Source organism: Eptesicus fuscus, chromosome 13, assembly GCF_027574615.1.
Source record: "Eptesicus fuscus isolate TK198812 chromosome 13, DD_ASM_mEF_20220401, whole genome shotgun sequence".
Taxonomy (NCBI): domain Eukaryota; kingdom Metazoa; phylum Chordata; class Mammalia; order Chiroptera; family Vespertilionidae; genus Eptesicus; species Eptesicus fuscus.
In genome coordinates this window covers 82,823,733-82,843,530 of record NC_072485.1, presented here as the reverse complement: position 1 = coordinate 82,843,530, position 19,798 = coordinate 82,823,733, and the positions used below count along the sequence as shown (strand labels likewise).

The window sequence follows — 19,798 nt, the reverse complement described above, 5'->3', positions numbered from 1 at the left end:
AGCCCCTGGGGGAGGGGAGGGCACACCTCAGCCCTCGGAGCTCCGCCATGGAGGCTGAAGGTGCCTGAGCCAGCACCAGGGTCCAGGCTGGCCTCCAGGGGCAGCTCAGGAGGCATTCTAGGTGTGGGCGCGTGTGCCAGGCTGGGAGAGTCCCCACCTGTCTCCCAAGGTGCCTCGGCTGGGGGGGAGGGGGGCTGCTGCTGTGTTCTGCACAGTGGGGGAGGGGGAAGTGAGGGGCACTGGCCAGCAAAGGGCCCGCCCATTCCTGTGGCCTCAATGGAGGGGGCCCTGCCCAGCTCCGGCCGGCACCTCCTCCGTGGCCTGGGCACTCGGCCGCACGCACGGTCACTTCTGTGCACCTTGAGGCCCATGCTGGCCTCCAGGGTGTGGGCGTCCCGCAGCTTCAGGGTGAGAAGGGCCGGGGCAGGGCCCGCTGCCTCTGGTCCAGGCAGTCCCCCCGGGGGCCCTCAGAGCTCCTCGGCTGACCTGCAGGTGGCACGTGGCACCTGGACAAAGCTGCTCCCCCCAAGGCCACTCGGTCCGGAGGCCAGTTCAGCTCGACTGGTAACCCGGGGCAACGCGCCTGCCGCTCAGTGGGAACGACCCGGACCCGAGAGGAGCCCCCAAGTGGGCCAAGGGCTGCCCCAGCCCTGGAAGCCGGGAGGAGCGTCCCCAGGACTCCAGGACGGGCCCTGACCCTGACCCTGTCCCGCACCGCAGCGCCGAGGGCCGGCCTGGCTGTGTGAGGGCGGATGGGACTGGGCTGAGCGGGCCCAGGGACAGAGCATCCGGTGACTGCGTCTCTGGGCAGGGAGCCCCGGAGGAACCACCTGTGGGGAGCAGAGGGTGTTCCGGGTGGTGCCTGGGTCAGCCCTGCGGGGGGGGGGGGGGGCTGTGCTCACCAGTGCGGTTTCCCCTTTGGGAGAGCTTTCCCACGATGAGCTCACGATGGGCCTGGGACCCCGGGACTGAAGGAGTCTGAGGAGCCCCCAGGGCCCCCAACAAATGAGAGCCTGCTCCCAGGTCAGGCACTGGCCGCCCCCCACGGTGTGGCCCCCGTGCCGACAACCCGAGAGGAGGCTTGCTCCTTCAGAGAGGACTGAGGGGCCAAAGACGGGCCCTCACTGAGGCCCAGCATGGGGCACCCAGCCCTGGCTGCCCCTTCCCCACAATGGCCACAGTGGGCAAGGGGCCCAGCTCCGAGGGTCAGAGTGCAGACACCTGCTGGGCTCAGGGGTCAGGCTGGGGCACACGCCGCCGTCTGGGCCTTGTCCCGCCACGGCCCGAGGCGCTGGGTGCGCCAGGCGTGAGGCAGAGGGTCAGCGGGATGTGGGAGCGTCGGGATGGGGATGGGATAGGGCTCGGCTGTGGCTAGAGCCCGAGGCCGGTGGAGGCGGCCTCCCCGGCTGATGGGAGAGGCCGAGGCCGTGGGGCTCTGCAGGGCGGCTCCCCTGCCTGCGCTCTCCGTGCAGGGCTTGCCTCTCGCTGGTCATGGGCTGGGAGATGGCGAGTAACCACGTGTGTGGAGTCCAGTGTAACCCGAGGACTGTCTGTTCGTCTTTGTCTAAGTGTCTGTTCAGAATGTAGGCCCGTTTTTCAGCGGATCATTTGTTTCATCGAGTTTTAACAATATTGTGTTCCAGTTCTCTGTGAGTCCTTTATTAGATGTAGGATTTGCAAATATTTTCTCACTCTGTAGCTTTCCTTTTTTAAAAAAAATGTTTTTATTGAATTTTTTATTTTTTTAGAGAGGAAGGGAGAGGGACAGAGATAGAAACATCAATAAAAGAGAAACATCTCTGAGCAACATAAACTGATAAACAAAAATATAACCTGAGTCATAGAAGCATAGAACAGACTGTCCAACCTATGAGGGGGGTGGTGGTGGTGGTGGTGGTGGTGGTGGTGGGAGGGGTGAGGGGGTAAGAGATCAACCAAAGGACTTGTATGCATGCATATGAGCATAACCACTGGACACAGAAAGTAGGGGGGTGAGGGCATGTGCTAGGGGCTGGGGGCGGCCGGGGTGAGATCAATGGGGGATAAAGAAGACTTACATAATACTTTAAATAATAAAGAATTAAAAAAAAAAGAGAGAAACATCACTGATCCGCTGCCTCCTGCATGCCCCCTACTGGAGAGATGTGGCCCGCAACCCGTGCATGTGCCCCAACAGAATTGAACAGGGACCTCTTGGTTGGTAGGCTGATGCTCAACCACTGAGCCACACCAGCCAGGCTCTGTATCTCCTTTTCATCCCCCCGCTTTTCTTTAAAGAAACCAATTTTTAAAAATTGGTTTTAGAAGAAGGGGAGAGAGAGCTAGCTAGCTAGAGAGAGAAAGCAATTTGCTGTTGATGCATCCACTGGGTGATTCTCGTAACGGGCTGACCAGGGATCGAGCCCAGATCGGGACCGCGCTCTGACGGAGCTGCCTGGACAGGCCTCCTTTCCACTCTTGGGGAAGTGTCTCCGTCGCGTGCAGGTCTGTAATTTGGATCAAGTCCTGTTCAGTTTCTTCGCTCACGCACATCTTCTCACTAGAACCACCTCCTCCTCAGCTCCCATGGCCGTCCCCTCTGGCGCCGGCCACACACCACACAGTTCCCCACCCCACACAGACGCTGGGGTCACGGATGGAAGCACCGAGTGACACCTATTTCTCAGCCCATCTATTGCCGAGCTGCCCAAGGGCTTTGAGTGCAAACCAAGTACAGGCAGCCCTCGGGTTCCGTCGGAGATCCGTTCCTACGGCGCGATGTAACGCGATTTTCCCGAAGTCGGAACCCACCTACATGGAGCACAGACACAGCAGGAGTGAAGTGACACAGTAAAAAAAATTTAAAAGGTAATTCCTGACGTTTACTTGTGGTGAATCCTAGCTAATAAAAGGGTAATATGTAAATTAACCGCCACGGTCACCAAGATGGAAGCGCCCATAGCCACAAGATGACGGTGCCCAGTCCCCTCAGCCCCACCAGAGTCCCCCAGTCCTGGGGGCGCGGCCGCTGAGAGCGTGCAGCGTGAGCGTTCCACCCCGGCCACGGAGGGCCTCTCGGCAGTGGGCACGGAGCAGCCAGGCCCTACAGAGAGCAGAGAACCACGGGGAGTGGGCCTAAGCCATCAGGCTCCCGGACTGGAGAGGGTGCAGGTCGGGCTGAGGGACCCACCCCCCCCCTGCACAAATTCCGTGCACCGGGCCTCTAGTAAATAATAAACATAAAGCACATATGTACATACGCTGAAATGACGGAACTTTTAAAAAAATAAATAAATGGGAGATGGCGACGTAACCACGAAGTGATATGTCGAGTCTGACGTGACCCGAGGACTGTCTGTACCGGCTGCACTTTGTGGTCTTGAAAGAGGGAGGGGTCTCATTTCCTGAGAACTAAAGGGCGGGGCACAGTATTAAGACAAAAGCCCACACACCCCTTAGACTGCCACCAAGACAGGAGGAATGTCGCGTCACCTGGAGCACCTGCTGAGTCAGGAGACCGCAGCACGGGCCGAGGGACAGTGCATTTCAGGGCTGTGTGAGGGGAGGCCGTAAACCCTCCAGGGCTGGATCCTGGAGGAGCGACTGAGCCAGAGAGCAGGAGGAAGTGAGCTGGGCTTCGAGGGATCCCAGTCGCCGTGGGAGGAAGCTGATCTGACCTCCGCTGGTGCGCCTACCTGGCCGTCTGCTGTGGGAGGGGAGAGGACCCCCCGTGCACCACCCCGTCACCCAATTCCCGATGACTTCTTACACACAGACGTGCAGCACGCAGGCAGACGCCACCAGCACGCAGGAGGTGTGACGTGATGAAAAAGACCCCAAAGAGATGCAGGTAAGGGAGTTATCTTTAAAATACTGGTAACTCTTTAGGGAAAGGGCTTTAAATAATTTTACTTATTGCACTCAAGGAGCCAAAAAATGAGATTAACAAATCTGGGCAGGGGGAGACCTGAAACAAAAACAAACAAATAAAAATTGTAAAAGACAAAAACAGAAGAAGTGGAGGACGCCCTGGAGGGTCGGCAGTGGGCTGCTCAGAGGTGAAGCGGAACCGTGAACCTGACGGCTGGGAAAGGCGTGTCTAGGATGAAGAGCATCAAAGGAGACGAAAGCTAGTGACGAGCAGGAGGCGTGGTCACGGCGAAAAGGTGCGTCACGTCTGTAACGAGCGCAGAGGAAGAGCAGAACAAGAACGAGCATCCCAGCACCCAGGAGAGGAGCTACGCCTGGCTGGTGCGGCGCGGTGGGCTGGGCGTCATCCCGTGTATGGAAAGGTTGCGGGTGCGATTCCCATCAGGGCCCATGCCGGGGTTGGGGGCTTGCTCCCCGGTAGGGGGCGTGCAGGAGGCAGCCAATCGATGTTACGCTCTTACATCAATGTTTCTCTCTCTCCTTCCCTCCCTCTAAAAATAAACTATTCTTAAAAAAAAAAAGAGCTGCCCTAACCAGTTTGGCTCAGTGGATAGAGCGTCGGCCTGCGGACTGAAAGGTCCCGGGTTCGATTCCGGTCAAGGGCATGTACCTTGGTTGGGGGCACATCCCCAGTAGGAGGTGTGCAGGAGGCAGCTGATCGATGTTTCTCTCTCATCGATGTTTCTAACTCTCTATCCCTCTCCCTTCCTCTCTGTAAAAAATCAATAATATATATATATATATATTTTCTTCTTTTTATTTATTTTTTTTTGTTTTTTTTTTTTTTTTTTTACAAACCCTTGTGTCGAGGGCTGACTTTCAATAGATCGCAGCGAGGGAGCTGCTCTGCTACGTACGAAACCCCGACCCAGAAGCAGGTCGTCTACGAATGGTTTAGCGCCAGGTTCCCCACGAACGTGCGTTGCAAATATATATATTTTTTAAAAAGCTAAGAATTCCCCCAAACTGATAAAAGATAGCAAGCTACATGTTCTAGAAGCACGATGGGCATCAAGAAGGATAAATACAAGGAAAGACACATCCAGGCACAACACAGCTGTAACCCCTTATCAGCAGAGGACACATTCCAAACCAGCGGAGGACTGAGTCACGGATGTACCGAATCCTACACAGACCGTGCTTCCTCCTAGACATGCACAACTGGGATAAAGATCAGTTTACTTATTAGACACAGGAAGCCTGGCCAGCATGACCCAGGGGTTGAGCGTCGACCTATGAACCAGGAGGTCACAGTTCAATTCCTGGTCAGGGCACATGCCCAGGTTGTGGGCTCGATCCCCAGTGGGGGGGCGTGCAGGAGGCACCAATCAATGATTCTCTCATTGATGTTTCTGTGTCTCTCTCTCCCTCCTCTCTGAAATCAATAAAAACATATTAAAAAAATAAATTAGACACATTAAGATTAATAACTAACGCCCTAACCGGTTTGGCTCAGTGGATAGAGCATCGGCCTGCGGACTCAAAGGGTCCCAGGTTTGATTCCGGTCAAGGGCATGTACCTTGGTGGCGGGCACATACCCAGTTGGGGGTGTGCAGGAGGCAGCTGATCCATGCTTCTCTCTCATCGATGTTTCTAACTCTCTATCCCTCTCCCTTCCTCTCGGTAAAAAAAATCAATAAAATATATTTTAAAAAAAGATTAATAACTAGTAATAAACTAGAACAATTATAACAATAACTGTAATAGAAGTTTATATAAACACTAGAGGCCTGGTGCATGAAATATGTGCAGGGGGGTCCCCTTAGCCCAGCCTGCACCCTCTCCAATCCGGGACCCCTTGGGGGATGTCTGACGGTCAGTTAAGGCCCAATCCCAGGTAGGTTTGCAGTTGTGAGAACATAAAACAGCTATCCTGTGTGTGTGTGTGTGTTAAGCCTCAGCCGAGGATATTTTTCCATTGATTTTTTTTTTTTTTCTAGAGAGAGTGTGGAAGTGGGGGGGTAGGGAGAGACAGAGAGAGAGACACGTTGATGTATGAGAGACACATTGATTGGTTGCCTCCTGCACATGCCCTGATGGGGGTTGGGGATCGAGCCTGCAACTAAGGTACGTGCCCTGGACCAGAATCAAACCAGTGACCTTTAGTCCAAGGGCCAACACTCCATCCACTAAGCCAAGCCAAGAGTTTATTAAACTCTAAGCCAAGGGCAGGAGTTTATTCTTGTATTATTATTTATTAATGACTGTATCATTTAAACATTTATGTATTTATGGACTTTAGAGAGGAAGGGGGGAGAGAGACATCCTTTTGTTGCTCTACTTATTTATTCATTCATTGGTTGATTCTTGTATGTGCCCCCACCAGGGGTCGAACCCACAATCTTGGCCTATTGGGACTGTTCTAACCAACTGAACTACCTGGCCAGGGTTATTGTATTATTATTTTTTTAAATATATTGATTTCAGAGAGGAAGGGAGAGGAGAGAGAGAGAGAGAAACATCAATAATGAGAGAGAATCATGGACTGGCTGCCTCCTACACACCCCACACTGGGGACTGAGCCTGCAATCTGGGCCTGTGTCCTGACTGAGAATCAAACCTCCTGGTTCATAGATCGATGCTCAACCATTGAACCATGCAGGCTGGGCTACTGTATTATTTTCCATAAGAACAACTGTAGCCCTGGCCGGTTTGGCTCAGTGGATAGAGCGTCAGCCTGCGGACTGAAGGGTCCCAGGTTCGATTCCAGTCAAGGGCATACGCCCAGGTTGCGGGCTAGATGCCTAGTAGGGGGCCTGCAGGAGGCAGCCAATCAATGATTCTATCTTATCCTTGATATTTCTATCTCTCCCTCTCCCTTCCTCTCTGAAAGCAATCTTCTATAATAATAATCTATAATAATAAAAGCGTAATATGTTAATTAGACCAGACGTCCTTCTGGACAACCTTCTGGATGAAGCCGGGGCTGCAAGGGAAGCTGGTGCTGGCAGCCAGGGGAAGGAAGGCCTATTCTTGCACGAATTTCATGCAATGGGCCTCTAGTAAAAATATATTAAAAAAAAAAAAAAAAAGTCCTAACCGGTTTGACTCAGTGGATAGAGCGTCGGCCTGCGGACTCAAGGGTCTCAGGTTCGATTCCGGTCAAGGGCATGTACCTTGTTTGTGGGCACATCCCCAGTAGGGGGTGTGCAGGAGGCAGCTGATCGATGTTTCTCTCCCATCGATGTTTCTAACTCCCTCTCCCTCTCCGTTCTTCTCTGTAAAAAAATCAATAAAATATATATTAAAAAAAAAAAAAGAACATCTGTAAACCTACGCTGGCCCCACCCTGAAAAGAGGAAAGCTTCACAGCACCCAGGAAGACATGCCTCTTCCAAGGAATAAGTGACCGAAAGCCTGGGAGCCAGAGGCAATGGAACGCCCTCCAGGAGTGCTGGCAGGAGTGTGCAGGCCTGTGACCCTACACAGTGAAAATGCCCTTCACACACAGAAGACACGGACATTTTAGGGTAACAAGACGCAGAATCCCTCCCCAGCGAGCTTACACCACATGCAGCCCTCCCAGGATTCCTGTCTGTTCTGCTCCATGTTGAATTGAACCCTCAGCACGAACCACACAGCGGCACGGAGTGGCCCGGTGTTTACTGCAGGAGTGCATTCAGGTGAGGCGATCACCACCATTTACTGATGTGGACGATGGGGCCACATGCTGACCTGACAGCTCAGGGGAGGCCTGCGTGGCGGTCTTGCAAACTCAGAGATCTAAAGTCACCACAAAGGATGGTCTGAAATTAAACTGTAACTAAACGCAGTGATGGTGGGCAGTCACCTCCTAGGCTGTTATCTTCACTGACAAGGTCAACCTTTACCTGAACTGAGCCTATGTATCTTTTTGCCGCTATGGTAACATGCGCTTGAAGTGTCTGGGTAACTTGTAACTTCCCTTTTTCTGGAGCCCCTGGGGCACAACCAAATGTGCTGGGCGCCAGGACAGAGACCACAAATTCCTTCATTATCATGTTAATTGTCCCTGCACCCACCTAAGTGTGTGTCCATCCCACCTCCTTACTCCATCACCAATGGATTTCTTGTAACCCACCTATGTCCCTCCTTTGATGGCAATGTATAAATACAGATGTAAGCCGCCATCCTCCGGAGCATTTTCTCAATTCGCTGAGGTTCTGCTTCCCGGCATATGTCGACAGTTTGGCTCAAATAAACACACAAATTCTTTACAGGTTTCAATGTTTTTTTACGTTAACACTGACAATGCCTGATGAATGAAACTTACACAATAGCGATGATCCTTCCTTTCGTGTGGGCCTACCAGTCTATCAAGGTCCGTTTGTCTCTCGCTGTGCGGCAGAGTCGGGGCTCCGAGGACTGTTGTGCAGTATCTTGGCACCTAGACTTGGACTCTGCTCCAACTCACGGGCCCAGCCCCCTGCCCGCACATTCATGGCCCGGCCCCGGAGAGGCGGGCCCTCACCGTGACCTACGTCCGAGGCCCGTTCATCCTTCCACCCCAGGTCCCAGCCTTGCCCTGTGGGCGGCAGAGAAGGCCGCACCTGGACCTCCGTCCCTCCCCGCTGCGACTCCGCACAAGAGAGCGGCACGGGCCCCACGCGAAGTCCAGCGCGCTCACCCCCCGCAACCCGGAGCCGCCCAAGCCCCGCCCCTCGACAGGGCCCCGCCCCTCGACAGGGCCCCGCCCCTCGACAGGGCCCCGCCCCTCGACAGGGCCCCGCCCCTCGACAGGGCCCCGCCCCTCGACAGGGCCCCGCCCGCTAGGCTTGGGCCGCCCAGGCCGGATCACGCCCCCATCGCGGGTCTGGACCGGGCAGTGAGGCCTCGCCCCGCTAGGCCCACCCCGCCTCCCGCCGGAGTGCGTGCCTCCTTCCCGGTGACAGGCCCGTGACAGTCCGCTGTGGCCCCGTGGTCGGTCGGTCACTCCCGCAGCCCGACCACCCGAGGGCCAATAAGACTGCGGTCTGCCCGGGCCGCCCTTACCGGCGCCGGCCTCGGTCGGGCCGCCTGTGGACGCGGTCACGCTGCTCAGGCGGCACGCGCTCGCGAGGCGGGTGGGAGACGCCGGGAGGGGAGTGCTCAGGGGCGGGGAGAGGGTGGCGGCCGGGCTCGGGGGCGGGGCAGGCGACGCGGGCGGACGTCGGCGCGTCCCGCGGACGTCAGAGCGTCCGACGCACCTCTGCGCGTGCGCACCGGCCCTGCTCCCGGGGCACGCTGGGAGTCTGGGCGCGGCGGCGCTGCGCCTGCGCGGGGGGCGTTTCCGTGGCTGCATCTTGCGTGGTCAAGGTGCGTGCCTCCCGGAACCCCCGGTGCGGTGGCCCCCAGCCCGCCCGACCAACCAAGGCCGGTTTAGCCAGACTTTCTCCCCCACGTCAGTAATCCTCGGCCTTGTTCCCGAAGGAGCCGGCCCCCAGCACGGACAACCCTGGCCGGGGGCGTGGCCATGTGCCCGCTGGGGAACCCGGTCCCGTTGGGTCACCTGAGAACCTGGGGGGCGCTGGCTCGGCAACTCAGGCGGGGGAGAGAAGACGTCATTGGGACAGCACGTCGGGGGGCCGCGGGTCCCGGATGGCACAAGGATTGGAGACATGGAGACACGGGGCCCACACTTGGCGTTACTGGGCGGGCACCGGCCAGAGCGCCCACGCCGGTGTGGAGACACGCGGGGGCGGGGAGAGCTGGTGGACGTGTGCAGCTTTGCAGGACGGCAGGTCGGCGGTGCCTTGGAGGCACCGTAGGCCCAGGCAGGGCCCCCTCTAGGATGGTGTGGAGGTAAGAAATGTCCAAGCCTGTGGGACTGCTGACGCACTTCTAGAGCCAAGCGGACGGCCCGCCTGGGAGCAGCGTCTCTGCGGGCTGTGCAGCTTCTGTTCAAGTTAGAATAGAAGGAGGCGGCGCGGGGGCGGGTCACATGGAATCCACGGGTGGTAGGTTAAGGGGGCGCTAGAAAGCAAAAGTGGGGGGATCTCTGAGATCGGATGAACACACACACACAACATGGGCTGCGGGTTCAAATCAAAGGGTCCACAGGGCGGCTCCTTCCCGAGACTCCGGGAGAATCTGCTTCTGGACCCGCCCAGCCCCGGGCGCCTTCCTCCCGTTCAGAGTGCAACCACTGCCGCATCCTCCTCCACTGGGACCCCAGGTAACCCAGGACAGCCCCCCGCCCCCGCCGGGGTCCCCGCTGAGCCACAGAGACGCCTTTGCCGTGTAGAGGAACTGCTGACAGGCTTGGGGATGAGGCCATGGCCACCTCTGGGGGCCTTTGTTCTGCCACCATTCCTAACATCCGGGTTTTACTGGACAACGCGCTGTGTTAGGAGGGCCGGAGCCCGTGCCCAGGTGCCGGAGATGGGCATCCCGGGCTTTCCATCTTCCTGCCTCTGTCCGCTTTCCTCCAAGAGCACATCCTGCTCCTGGCACAAAAGCCATGTTGAAGTTCAAGTTGACAATTTGCACCTGCCATGGGGCCGCTTCGGGGACGGGGCCTGTGCCTGGCGGCTGCCCAGCCTAGTCCTGGGCTCCGCAGACCCCCTTGCTACCCAGCAAGGACGGGCCGGCCGAAGGCTCTCCCAGACCGAGGGCGCTTCCCCATCCCTCCACAGAACAGACCACCCGGCACCGGTCCTCCCAACCCCCAGCCCCTCCCCCAGCCAGCCACCCGGCTGCTGCCGCCTGGGGGACCCGCCTCACCCCGCCCGCTGCTCCAGCACCCCGACCCCCCAACCCCCCCTTTTTTTTTTAATGATAAGAGAATGTTTATTGAGGAAGTTACAGAGGTAGCAGAAGTGGGCCAGCGCGGCGGCCTAGGCTCAGGAAACAGGTTGTAGAGGAAGGGGGCCTTGGAGCGGAGGCACCGCCTGGAGGGAAGAAGTGGGGAGCAGGCTGGGCTCCGTCAGCAGAGCTGGGGGAAGGAAGGGGAGGGGGCTCCCCTTTATTCGCACTCTCCTCAGTCTAAACACTATCGGTTTACTTCTGAACTTCACGTCCACCCCGGACTTGGAGCTCCACCAGCACCGGCCGGGAGCTGGCCCTGCTTCGCTCACCCAGCGGCCCAGGAACTGGCGGGCACACAGTAGGTGTTCCGTGAACACTGAACGGCCGGCTGAACGCTGGCTGCCCGAGTGATGAGAACACAGTGCATGAGTCAGGAGGGGTCACTTGATAGCGACGTCAGCCGGGGACACGCCAGCTGCGGGCGCCCGCGGCGGTGCCTGCTCCGGCGGCGAGTGTTTCAAACCACGTCTGTGTCGGTGATGCAGCTTAGAAATCCCACTGTCCGCCCGGGCCGCTCCGGTCAGGAATCGTTTTTTCTTAGATGTCCGTGTGTGGAGCTACCGTGAAAACATTCAAACCTGTAAAGCAAAGAGTTTTTGTGAGTTTATTTGAGCCAAACTGTTGCCAGTTGCTGGGAAGCAGTATCTCAAGGATTGGGAGAATGCTGCAGAGAGTGGCGGGTTTTTTTTTTCATCTGTTTTTATACATTTCAATCAAAGGAGGGCACGTGGGTGGGTGACACGATATCCATAGGTGATAAGTTAGGGAGGTGGGAGAAAGCAAAGCGGGGGAGCCCCTGGGGTTGGATAAAAAGTGAAATGATGGACACATGCTTAGGTGGGTGCAGGAGAGTTCACAGTCAACAGTGAACATGACAACAAGGAAGGAATCTGGTATCTCCTCGCCCAGCACCTTAGTTGTGCCCCAGGGGTCCGGAGCAGGGCGTTACAGGTTACCCAGGCATTGCAGGATGGGTATGTTACCGCAGACGCCAAAAGACAGACGGGCTCAGTTCAGGTAAAGGCTGACCTTGTCAGGGAGGGTGCCGGCCTAGGAGGTGACTGCCCACCATCACTGCTTTAAAGTGTCATTCCAGACCGTCCCGTGGTGGCTTTAGGCCTCCCCTGAGCTGCCAGGGTAGGGGCCCTTCGGTCCGCAGGGGGCGTGTTTTCCTGCTGCTGGGCCTTCGGGGCTGGACGGCCACCACGGGCTGCGGACACAGCTGCCTCCCAGGCGCACAGTCCCTCTCTGGTGGGCCGACCGGGAGGTGCCGTGTTCTCCCCTCGCACCGCGTCCACAAGCACCTCGGTCACGTCCTCTCGGCCAGTGTCCGGCAGCCCCGGGGCTCAGGTGTTCTGTTTGGCTCCAGGGGAACCAGCTGCTGGGAGAGGGCGGAGGGGACCGGCCGCGGCCTCCAGGGCCAGCCCGCCCCTCCCTGCGCCCCGCCCCCGCCCCCGCCCCCGGCTGGCGCCCCCGCCCGGCGTTGGCGGGTCCCCTGACCCGGTTCTGACAGACAGAGCTCCAAGGCCGGGCGGGGGCCATAAGGTGGGGGCGGGGGGGCCAGAGAACTGGCGCGGACCGGTCTGGGGGCCATCCCCGCTCAGGCCCCGCCCCTGCCCCCGCCTTTATCCCCGGCCCCAGCCGGAAGCAGCTGGTAGAGTCTGAGCAGCACCGGCGGCGCCAGGTGAGGTCTGGGGTTGGGGGGACGAGGTGAGGTCTGGGGCCGAGGGTTCCCGGCCGGCGGGTCGCGGGGGACATTCCGCGGCGCCCCCGGCGGGGCGGGCGCACCCGGGGGGTTCCCGCGGGCGTTTCCTGCGGCCCGAAAAGGGCGCAGCCGGACCCGGATGCGCCACCACGCGCCGGCGGACCGCGGCCTGTCCTGGAAGGACCGTGCGGGAAGCCCCCGCTGCAGAGGGGGCGCCGGCTCGTGGGCCCGGGGCCCCCCACCCCTGGATGCAGGCGGAGCCCAGGCCGCCCGGCGCAGGTCCCCCGCGGCCTCTGCGCGGGGAACCAGAGGGAGCGGCCCGGCCCGGCCCGGCCTGGGGCTCGGAGCTGCCGGCTGGGGGCGGATGCGCTTGTGCCGGGCTAGATTGGGGGTCTGCACTGGGGCAGCTCTTGGGGGGCATGTCACACGTTTTCATGGGGTTTTCAAAGGCCCAACGCCGGGATGCCCCAATGTCTCGTAAGCCCCGGGGGGGGGGGGGCCGCTCTGCGATGGGTGTCCTCTCCGGTCCTGTCCTTAACCTCAGACCCTCTGGGTGGGTGGAGCCCCCATGTCTGGCGCCTGGGAGAGCAGTGGGGTCAGGTGGTCCCCTAGGCAGGGAGGGGTCAGCACGGGTGCTCTGGCCTCTGCCTCCCCCAGGGGCGGGAGGGTGGCTTCTGAGTCAGTGTCTGGTGACCACACCCTGGCTCCCAGGGCGGGTGGGTTCCCTCTTGCTCACGTGCTCTGGGCGGTGGGCAGACCCGGCTCCTGTGTGACAGCAGTGGTGACACGGCCAGTCCGCCGCCCTCGGCCCAGTTTCATCAGGCCCGTGTGTGGGGACCTGCAAGCAGGACTGGCTGCCCGTGTCACTCCAGCTGCCCTGCCCCCTGACTGGGCCCGGATCCAGCCGGGATGGGAGGGGCAGCCCCCTCAGCAAGGCGGGGCAGTGCCAGGCTCCATGCAAACACCAGCGGGAGACTTCTCAGGAACCGAGGGTTTCGAGTGAGGCTGAGTTCTCAGGAAGCCTGGGGTTTCGGGGAGCCAGGACCTCGCATGGGCTGAGTCATCCTGTTTGGCAGGGCATTCTAACGGCCAGTTCAAATCACATCATTCCCGGGCTTTCCATTGCTCTGGAACGAACCGGATCCCTGCCCTGCCCCGGGCACTGCCCTGCCCACCTCCAGGCCGCAGGCTTGTCCAGGCCGCAGCTGGTCCCTGGGAGGTTTTAGGCCCTGGGATCTGCTCCCGTCGCAGAGCTGCTGCCAGAGGCCTCGCGCCCCGCAGCCTGCCTGGTGACCTGGCTCCCCGTGGGCTCACCCAGGTGCGGAGGGCGTACCCCGGCCTGCCCAGAGCCCCGGCCCTCCGAGGGGATCAGAGCAGTGACAGTGTGAGGTCCGCACCCCACCTGCATGTGCCTCTGGGCACCCGTGGCTGGTGCCGGAGAGCTGCTACGCGACTGCAGGCTCCTGTCCCTCCCCCCCAGCTGCCTCGGGGTGAGGCCTAGCTGCTGGCATCCCGGGGAGGGGCCGCTGGCTTTGGGATGCTCTTAGAGGGGAAAGCTGGCCGAGCAGGCAGGCAGGCAGGGTTTCCACAGCACGGCATGGATTGCCGGTCCTGTGCCCCCACCCCCGTCCCCCGCTGGGGTCCCCCTGCTGTGTCCAGGCCCACAGGCCACCCTCTCAACCCGTCCTTGCCCTTGCCGGGGCAAATGAGGGGTGGCAGGCCCACGCCCCACCCTCTCCCAGGCAGGAGGTGCCCAAAAGGCGGGTGCAGAGGCCGCGAGGGGAATGCAGCCGCTGCTCCCGCAGCCATGACCCCAGCCTCTGGCCGCCCATGACCCCAGGCTCTGTGGCCACTGGGTGCAGCCTCCCTCTGCCCTCCCCCATTTTCACTCCTGGCGACAGGGGTGTAGGTGCCGAAGAAAGGAAACAGCACTGGCCAAGGGAGAGGCCTGCGAGCTGAGAGAATCTGGCTACAATGTCCCCCCCTCTCCCTCTGCTCCCCCAGAGCACACTCGCCCCTCACCATGAGTCTCGACCTCCACTACCAGCAGCTGAGCGACGCCCGGTGGACGGAGCTCCTGCCTCTCATGCAGCAGTACCAGGTGGTCAGGTACTGGCCAGGTCCCGGGGGGGGGGGGGGGCCGCTGCGCCCCGAGGGCCTGGTGTGCCTCCTTATTGGGGCACAGTGGAAACTGATTTTCACACGGGGTGAAATGTTCTTGTAATTTCCCCCAAACATTTAAAAATGTAAATCCATTCCTGGCTCAAGCCAGTGGGCGGGACTTGGCACGGAGGCTCCGAAGGCGTGGGCAGAGCAGCTGGCGGGGTCCCTGCCGGCCCCTTCCTCCGGACAGCCGCTCGGCTGGCCACATGGAGGTGTCGGGTTCCGAGCCCAGCAGCTCCTTGGGCCTCACAAGAGGGCAGGTGCCTGCTGGGTGTCTCTTTAACTAGTTTAAATAGATTTCGGTTCCAGAGGGTTATGAAGATGGTTTCGGGGCGCCCATTGCCCTTTGCCCCGCTTCCCCTGAAGTCGGCGCCCAGGGCCTGGGGCTCTGGTCAAATGTGGAGCCAGCACAGCCGCCTCGACTCTGACGTCCCGGCTTTCCCACTGGCCCTCCGTCTGGTCAGTGCAGGACCCCGTGTGGCATTTGGCCCCTCCTGACTGGGACGGTCCCCCCCCCCCCGCCCCTCCTTGCCCATCGGCCTGCTGGGTCGGCTCAGGTCCGGGAGGGTCCCTGTGAGGTCTCTGGCTGAACCCCATGGCGCTGGCAGCAACACACAGAAATGAGGCGGCGGAGTCCTGCTGGCGGGTCGTGGTGTGGATGTGTGGTCGCGATGGCATCACGTGGTCACCCGGTCACTGCCCGCCTGTTCAGGGGGTGTCTGCCAGTTGTCCCCGGAGCCACTGTTTCTCCCGTGGTCGTCGATAAGCAGCTGGGCGACGTGCCGGGCACAGCTCGCGTCCTGCTTCTGCGCAGTTTTGCCTCCGGACGTTGGCATCCCTCGGAGGACTGTGCCAGGATGTCACGACGGCCTGGCTGCCGGGCCTTCAGTTCCTAGTACATTGTCGGTCCCCCTCCCCCGCCCCCCGTGCTATCAGCGTCCTGGTCCTGCTGCTGGTCTCAGGGCCGTCTTCTGCTCAGGTCTCCCCCTGGCTGTGCCCTCTGGGCGCTCGCTTCCTGGGAGGTGAGAGCAGCTTGGCCCGCTGGCCACGCCCACGAGCCACAGCACCCAACACATCCACGTGCCTGCCAATGTCTTCCACCCACGTCCCGAGACGACCCACTCTTTCTGTTCCATTTAAAACGTCGAGGTGTGACTCCCTTATTCCTGGCCCACTAACGGGCCATGAGCTGCTGCATGGCATGACCACCGCGTGTCCCGCCCGCAGGCTGGTCGACTGTGGCGTCACGGGGGGGCGCTGCAAGGACGTGAGCTCCGCGCTCCGGGACAACTCCGCCCTGACCGAGCTCAGCCTCTCCTCCAACGAGCTGGGCGATGCCGGCACTCACCTGGTGCTCCAGGGCCTGCAGCCCACCTGCAAGATCCAGAAGCTCAGGTGAGCCGGGGCTCCCCCTGCTCCTGAGGGAGGTGCACAGCGACCCGTCCTGCTCCCTAAGGAGGCGCATCTCAGGCCTCTCTCCCCGCTCCAAGCTCCCCGTCCTGCCCTGGGCCTGGCCACACATCCCCTGTGATGGGCGTGGCCACACATCCCCTGTGATGGGCGTGGCCACACAACCCCTGTGATGGGCCTGGCCACACATCCCCTGTGATGGGCGTGGCCACACATCCCCTGTGATGGGCCTGGCCACACATCCCCTGTGATGGGCGTGGCCACACATCCCCTGTGATGGGCGTGGCCACACAACCCCTGTGATGGGCGTGGCCACACATCCCCTGTGGTGGGCGTGGCCTCCCTGCGATGGGCGTGGCCTCCCTGTGATGGACATGCGCTCCCACAGCCTCCAGAACTGCAACGTGACGGAGGCCGGCTGCGGCGCCCTGTCCAGCGTGCTGCGCTCCCTGCCCTCCCTTCGCGAGCTGGACCTCAGCTACAACCAGCTGCGGGACGCGGGCCTGCAGCTGCTCTGCGAGGGGCTCCTGGACCCCCAGTGCCACATCGAGAGGCTGCAGTGAGTGTGCCCCTACCGGGTCCCTGATGCCCGCTCCCTGCCGGGGTCACTCGGCTTCGCCCACGTTGGTGCAGGGAGGTGTGAGGAGGGGCTCTCGGCACATGTTCCTCCCATGACTGTGGGGCTGTGACCCTCTCACAGGAGCTGGCAGCTGGCCGGTGGCCCCGCATTTGGCTGTGTGGCGGGCGGCGTGGCACTGTGACCCCGCAGATGGGCTCAGCGATGGGGGGAGGCTGGGCGTCTTGCTCCGGGTCCAGGACTCCTGAGCTTGGGTACCTGTGCCGGTGGGTGGTCTCCAGGAGGGTCACTCCCCCCGGCAGCCCTCCGTGTCCGCGGCCGGGGCCCAGGAGGGAGATTTCCTGGGGGAGGGCTGACCGCCCACCTGTCCCCAGGCTGGAGTACAGCAACCTGACGGCCGCCAGCTGCGAGGCCCTGGCCTCGGTGCTCAGGGCCAAGCGGGAGTTGAAGGAGCTGGGGGTGAGCAACAATGACATCGGCGAGGCTGGTGCCCGGATGCTGTGCCAGGGCCTGGCCGACTCCACCTGCCCGCTGGAGTCACTCAGGTAAGCGCTGGGCTGGGGTGGGAAGCGGGGCGGGGGTGGCGTCTGCAGCTGCCACAGCGCTTCCTGTGCCCCAGGCTGGAGGGCTGCGGCCTCACCACGGCCAACTGTGCGGACCTGTGCGGCATCGTGGCCGCCAAGGCCTCGCTGAGCGAGCTGCAGCTGGGCAACAACAAGCTGGGGGACGCGGGCATCGCGGAGCTGTGCCCTGGGCTGCTGAGCCCCGGCTCCAGGCTCAAGACCCTGTGGTGAGTTGGGGCCTGGGCAGAGGGCCGTGGGGTCCAGGGTAGCTCTGCCCAGGCGTGTCCCCGCCTGCCCGCCCTCCCCCGAGGCTGCGGGCTGGCCGGGCGGGCGGGGATGCCCCTGGTGGCCCTGCTGTGACGGTCCCCTGCCCCTGCAGGCTCTGGGAGTGTGACATCACGGCCAGTGGCTGCAAGGACCTGTGCCGGGTGCTCCGAGCCAAGGAGAGCCTGAAGGAGCTCAGCATAGCCGGCAACGAGGTGGGGGACGAGGGCGTGCGGCTGCTGTGCGAGAGCCTGCAGGAGCCCCGCTGCCAGCTGGAGTCCCTGTGGTGAGTGCCCCCGGGGACGGGCCTGTGAAGGGAGAAGACGCCTGAGGGGCCCTCTTGAGGAGGCACCCGCAGGCCAGGTGGCCCTGGAGGAGGGGTGGCCTGGTGGGGACACTGCGGGGGCTGAGGACCAGGACCTGCTGCCGCCCGAGGGGGAGAGGCAGGCATGTCGGGCCATGGAGGTGGGAAGGCGCTGAGATGCTCTGGGCGGGATATGGGAGCCCCCAGGGTGCCCGAGGGCCTGGGCTGAGGTCCTCCTCCGTGTCCCCAGGATGAAGTCCTGCAGCCTCACGGCCGCCTGCTGCCCGCACGTCAGTGCGATGCTGGCCCGGAACCGGAGCCTCCAGGAGCTGCAGATGAGCAACAACAAGCTGGGCGATGCGGGCATGGAGGTGCTGTGCCAGGGCCTGGACCAGCCGGGCACCACCCTGCGGATGCTCTCGTGAGTGAGCGTCGTGTGTGTGTGTGTGTGTGTGTGGTGGGGGGGGGGGGGGGGGGGCCAGCACGCCGGTCGGGCCCCATCATCCATCGTGGCCCAGGCCTCCCTCACAGAGGAGCCCCTGGGTCGTCCTGGGCTGTCCTCCCCGGGTCCTGCTTGGTCTGTGTGGGGCTCTGGGTGCTCACAGCGTCAGGCCTTGGGGGGCTGCCTGTTTCCGACGGGTGCGCTCAGGAACCCCGTCAGGCCTCGGGGCCCACCCTTTTCCTTCGCTTTGCCTTCTGCCTCTTTCCTTTTCTGTCCGTCACAAGTCTCGTCTTTGTTCTGTGTCCAGCTTGTGCTTCCCTGGGGACGGCTCTGGCCTCGGGGTCGAGTGGGCGGAACCGTTTCAGGGCTTCGGGGCATGGCGTGTGGACCCCCGTGGCCCACACGTGGTGGCGGCGGCACAGACCCAGGTCACGCAGCCAGTCTGGCAGCCTGAGGGTATACTTGGTCCTGACCTCTGCCCTCCTGTCCGCCCAGGCTGGGGGACTGCGAGGTGACGGACCAGGGCTGCGCTAGGCTGGCCGCCCTCCTGCTGGCCAACCACAGCCTGCTCGAACTGGACCTGAGCAACAACTGCATGAGCGAGGTGGGCGTCCTGAAGCTGGTGGAGAGCGCCCAGCAGCCCAGCTGCCCCCTGGAGAAACTGGTGTAAGTGATGGGCGGACGGGGGTCCAGGGCTGCTGGCTCAGCCAGACCAGGGAGGACGCAGGTGGGGGTCCCCTGGCTGTGCCCCGGCCCACACGCTCCCTGCCCCCGCACAGCCTGTACGACATCTACTGGAGGGAGGAGACGGACAACCTCCTGCGGGCCGTGGAGGAGAAGAAGCCGGGCCTGAAGATCATCTGCTGAGCCGGCCCCGCCCCGGCGCCCCCGTCCGAGGGGCTGGCCAGCTCTCGGGGCTCTCACTCCGGTGCCTTAGCTTTCACTGAAGAGAAGTGCTCACACCAGCTCTGCACACATGCTGGACTTTATAACTATTAAAGCGTTTTGGGTAGACGGTCCTGTGCTTCCCGTGGGTCTGAGGTTCTGCATCGCAGGTGATGCTTTTACGAACGAGGCCTTGCTGCCCAGAGACCACGCCGATGTGGCAGCTAAAACACGTGCGCGTCTTGCAGGCCTGGCCAGGTGTGCCCCAGGGGACCTGCTCCCTGCGGCCCTGGCCGCCGCCCCGCAGCCCCTTCCTCAGGGCCTGAGAGGACAGGAAGCCAGGGCTGCCCACAAGGGGCACCAGAAGGTGCTCTCTGCCTCAGGCCTGGCTCACCTGTGGCCGTAGGCCTCCACACTGCTGGACCAGCGCGCTCCTGGCGCCCCTCACCTGCCAGCACAGGGTGACCTGCCCTGACGGGCACAGTCAGGAGGCACTCTGGCCGCAGCAGCTGAGTCGGTACCTGCAGTTGGTACAGGAGGGCCTGGGGCTGCCCAGAGGCCCAGCCAGGACAAGGGGAGCTCGGCCACCACCCACGGGACGGCACAGAGCGAGGAGGGAGGCTGGGACCTAGAGGCGTGACCAGGGACACGGCACCACTGCACCTGCCGTGGTGCGGCTCAGCCTGGGGGACGCGCACTGAGCGGGTCTAGCTCAGGACAAGAGCAGAGCCAGCCAGTCCCGGACACTTCTCAAGTGAGGGCGGCCCGTGGCCGGGACAGGTTCAGGGGAGGGCAGCTGGGGGCCCACGT

General features: G+C 61.7%; 1 protein-coding gene and 1 long non-coding RNA gene across 3 annotated transcripts; one reads left to right on the top strand and one right to left on the bottom strand.

Annotated features, from left to right (window-relative positions):
• Positions 1-1,921: 1,921 nt before the first annotated feature.
• LOC129151198 (uncharacterized) lies at positions 1,922-8,552 on the bottom strand. Its single transcript, XR_008557944.1, has 3 exons — positions 8,163-8,552; positions 7,971-8,081; positions 1,922-2,790 (listed from the first exon to the last, which is right to left on the bottom strand). It is a non-coding gene; the product is annotated as an uncharacterized LOC129151198 (long non-coding RNA).
• Positions 8,553-9,256: 704 nt separating this feature from the next.
• RNH1 (ribonuclease/angiogenin inhibitor 1) lies at positions 9,257-19,117 on the top strand. 2 transcript variants are annotated; one of them, XM_028136542.2, is made up of 10 exons: positions 9,257-9,670; positions 14,385-14,489; positions 15,771-15,938; positions 16,342-16,512; positions 16,905-17,075; positions 17,150-17,320; positions 17,473-17,643; positions 17,912-18,082; positions 18,599-18,769; positions 18,883-19,117. In XM_028136542.2, exons 1-10 carry the CDS (start codon positions 9,342-9,344, stop codon positions 18,968-18,970), a joined length of 1,716 nt encoding a protein of 571 aa, XP_027992343.2. In that variant the 5' UTR covers positions 9,257-9,341; the 3' UTR covers positions 18,971-19,117. The 2 variants fall into 2 exon arrangements, with proteins under 2 accessions (XP_027992343.2, XP_008157842.2); XM_008159620.3 differs by lacking the exon at positions 9,257-9,670 and adding an exon at positions 12,183-12,359.
• Positions 19,118-19,798: the final 681 nt, after the last annotated feature.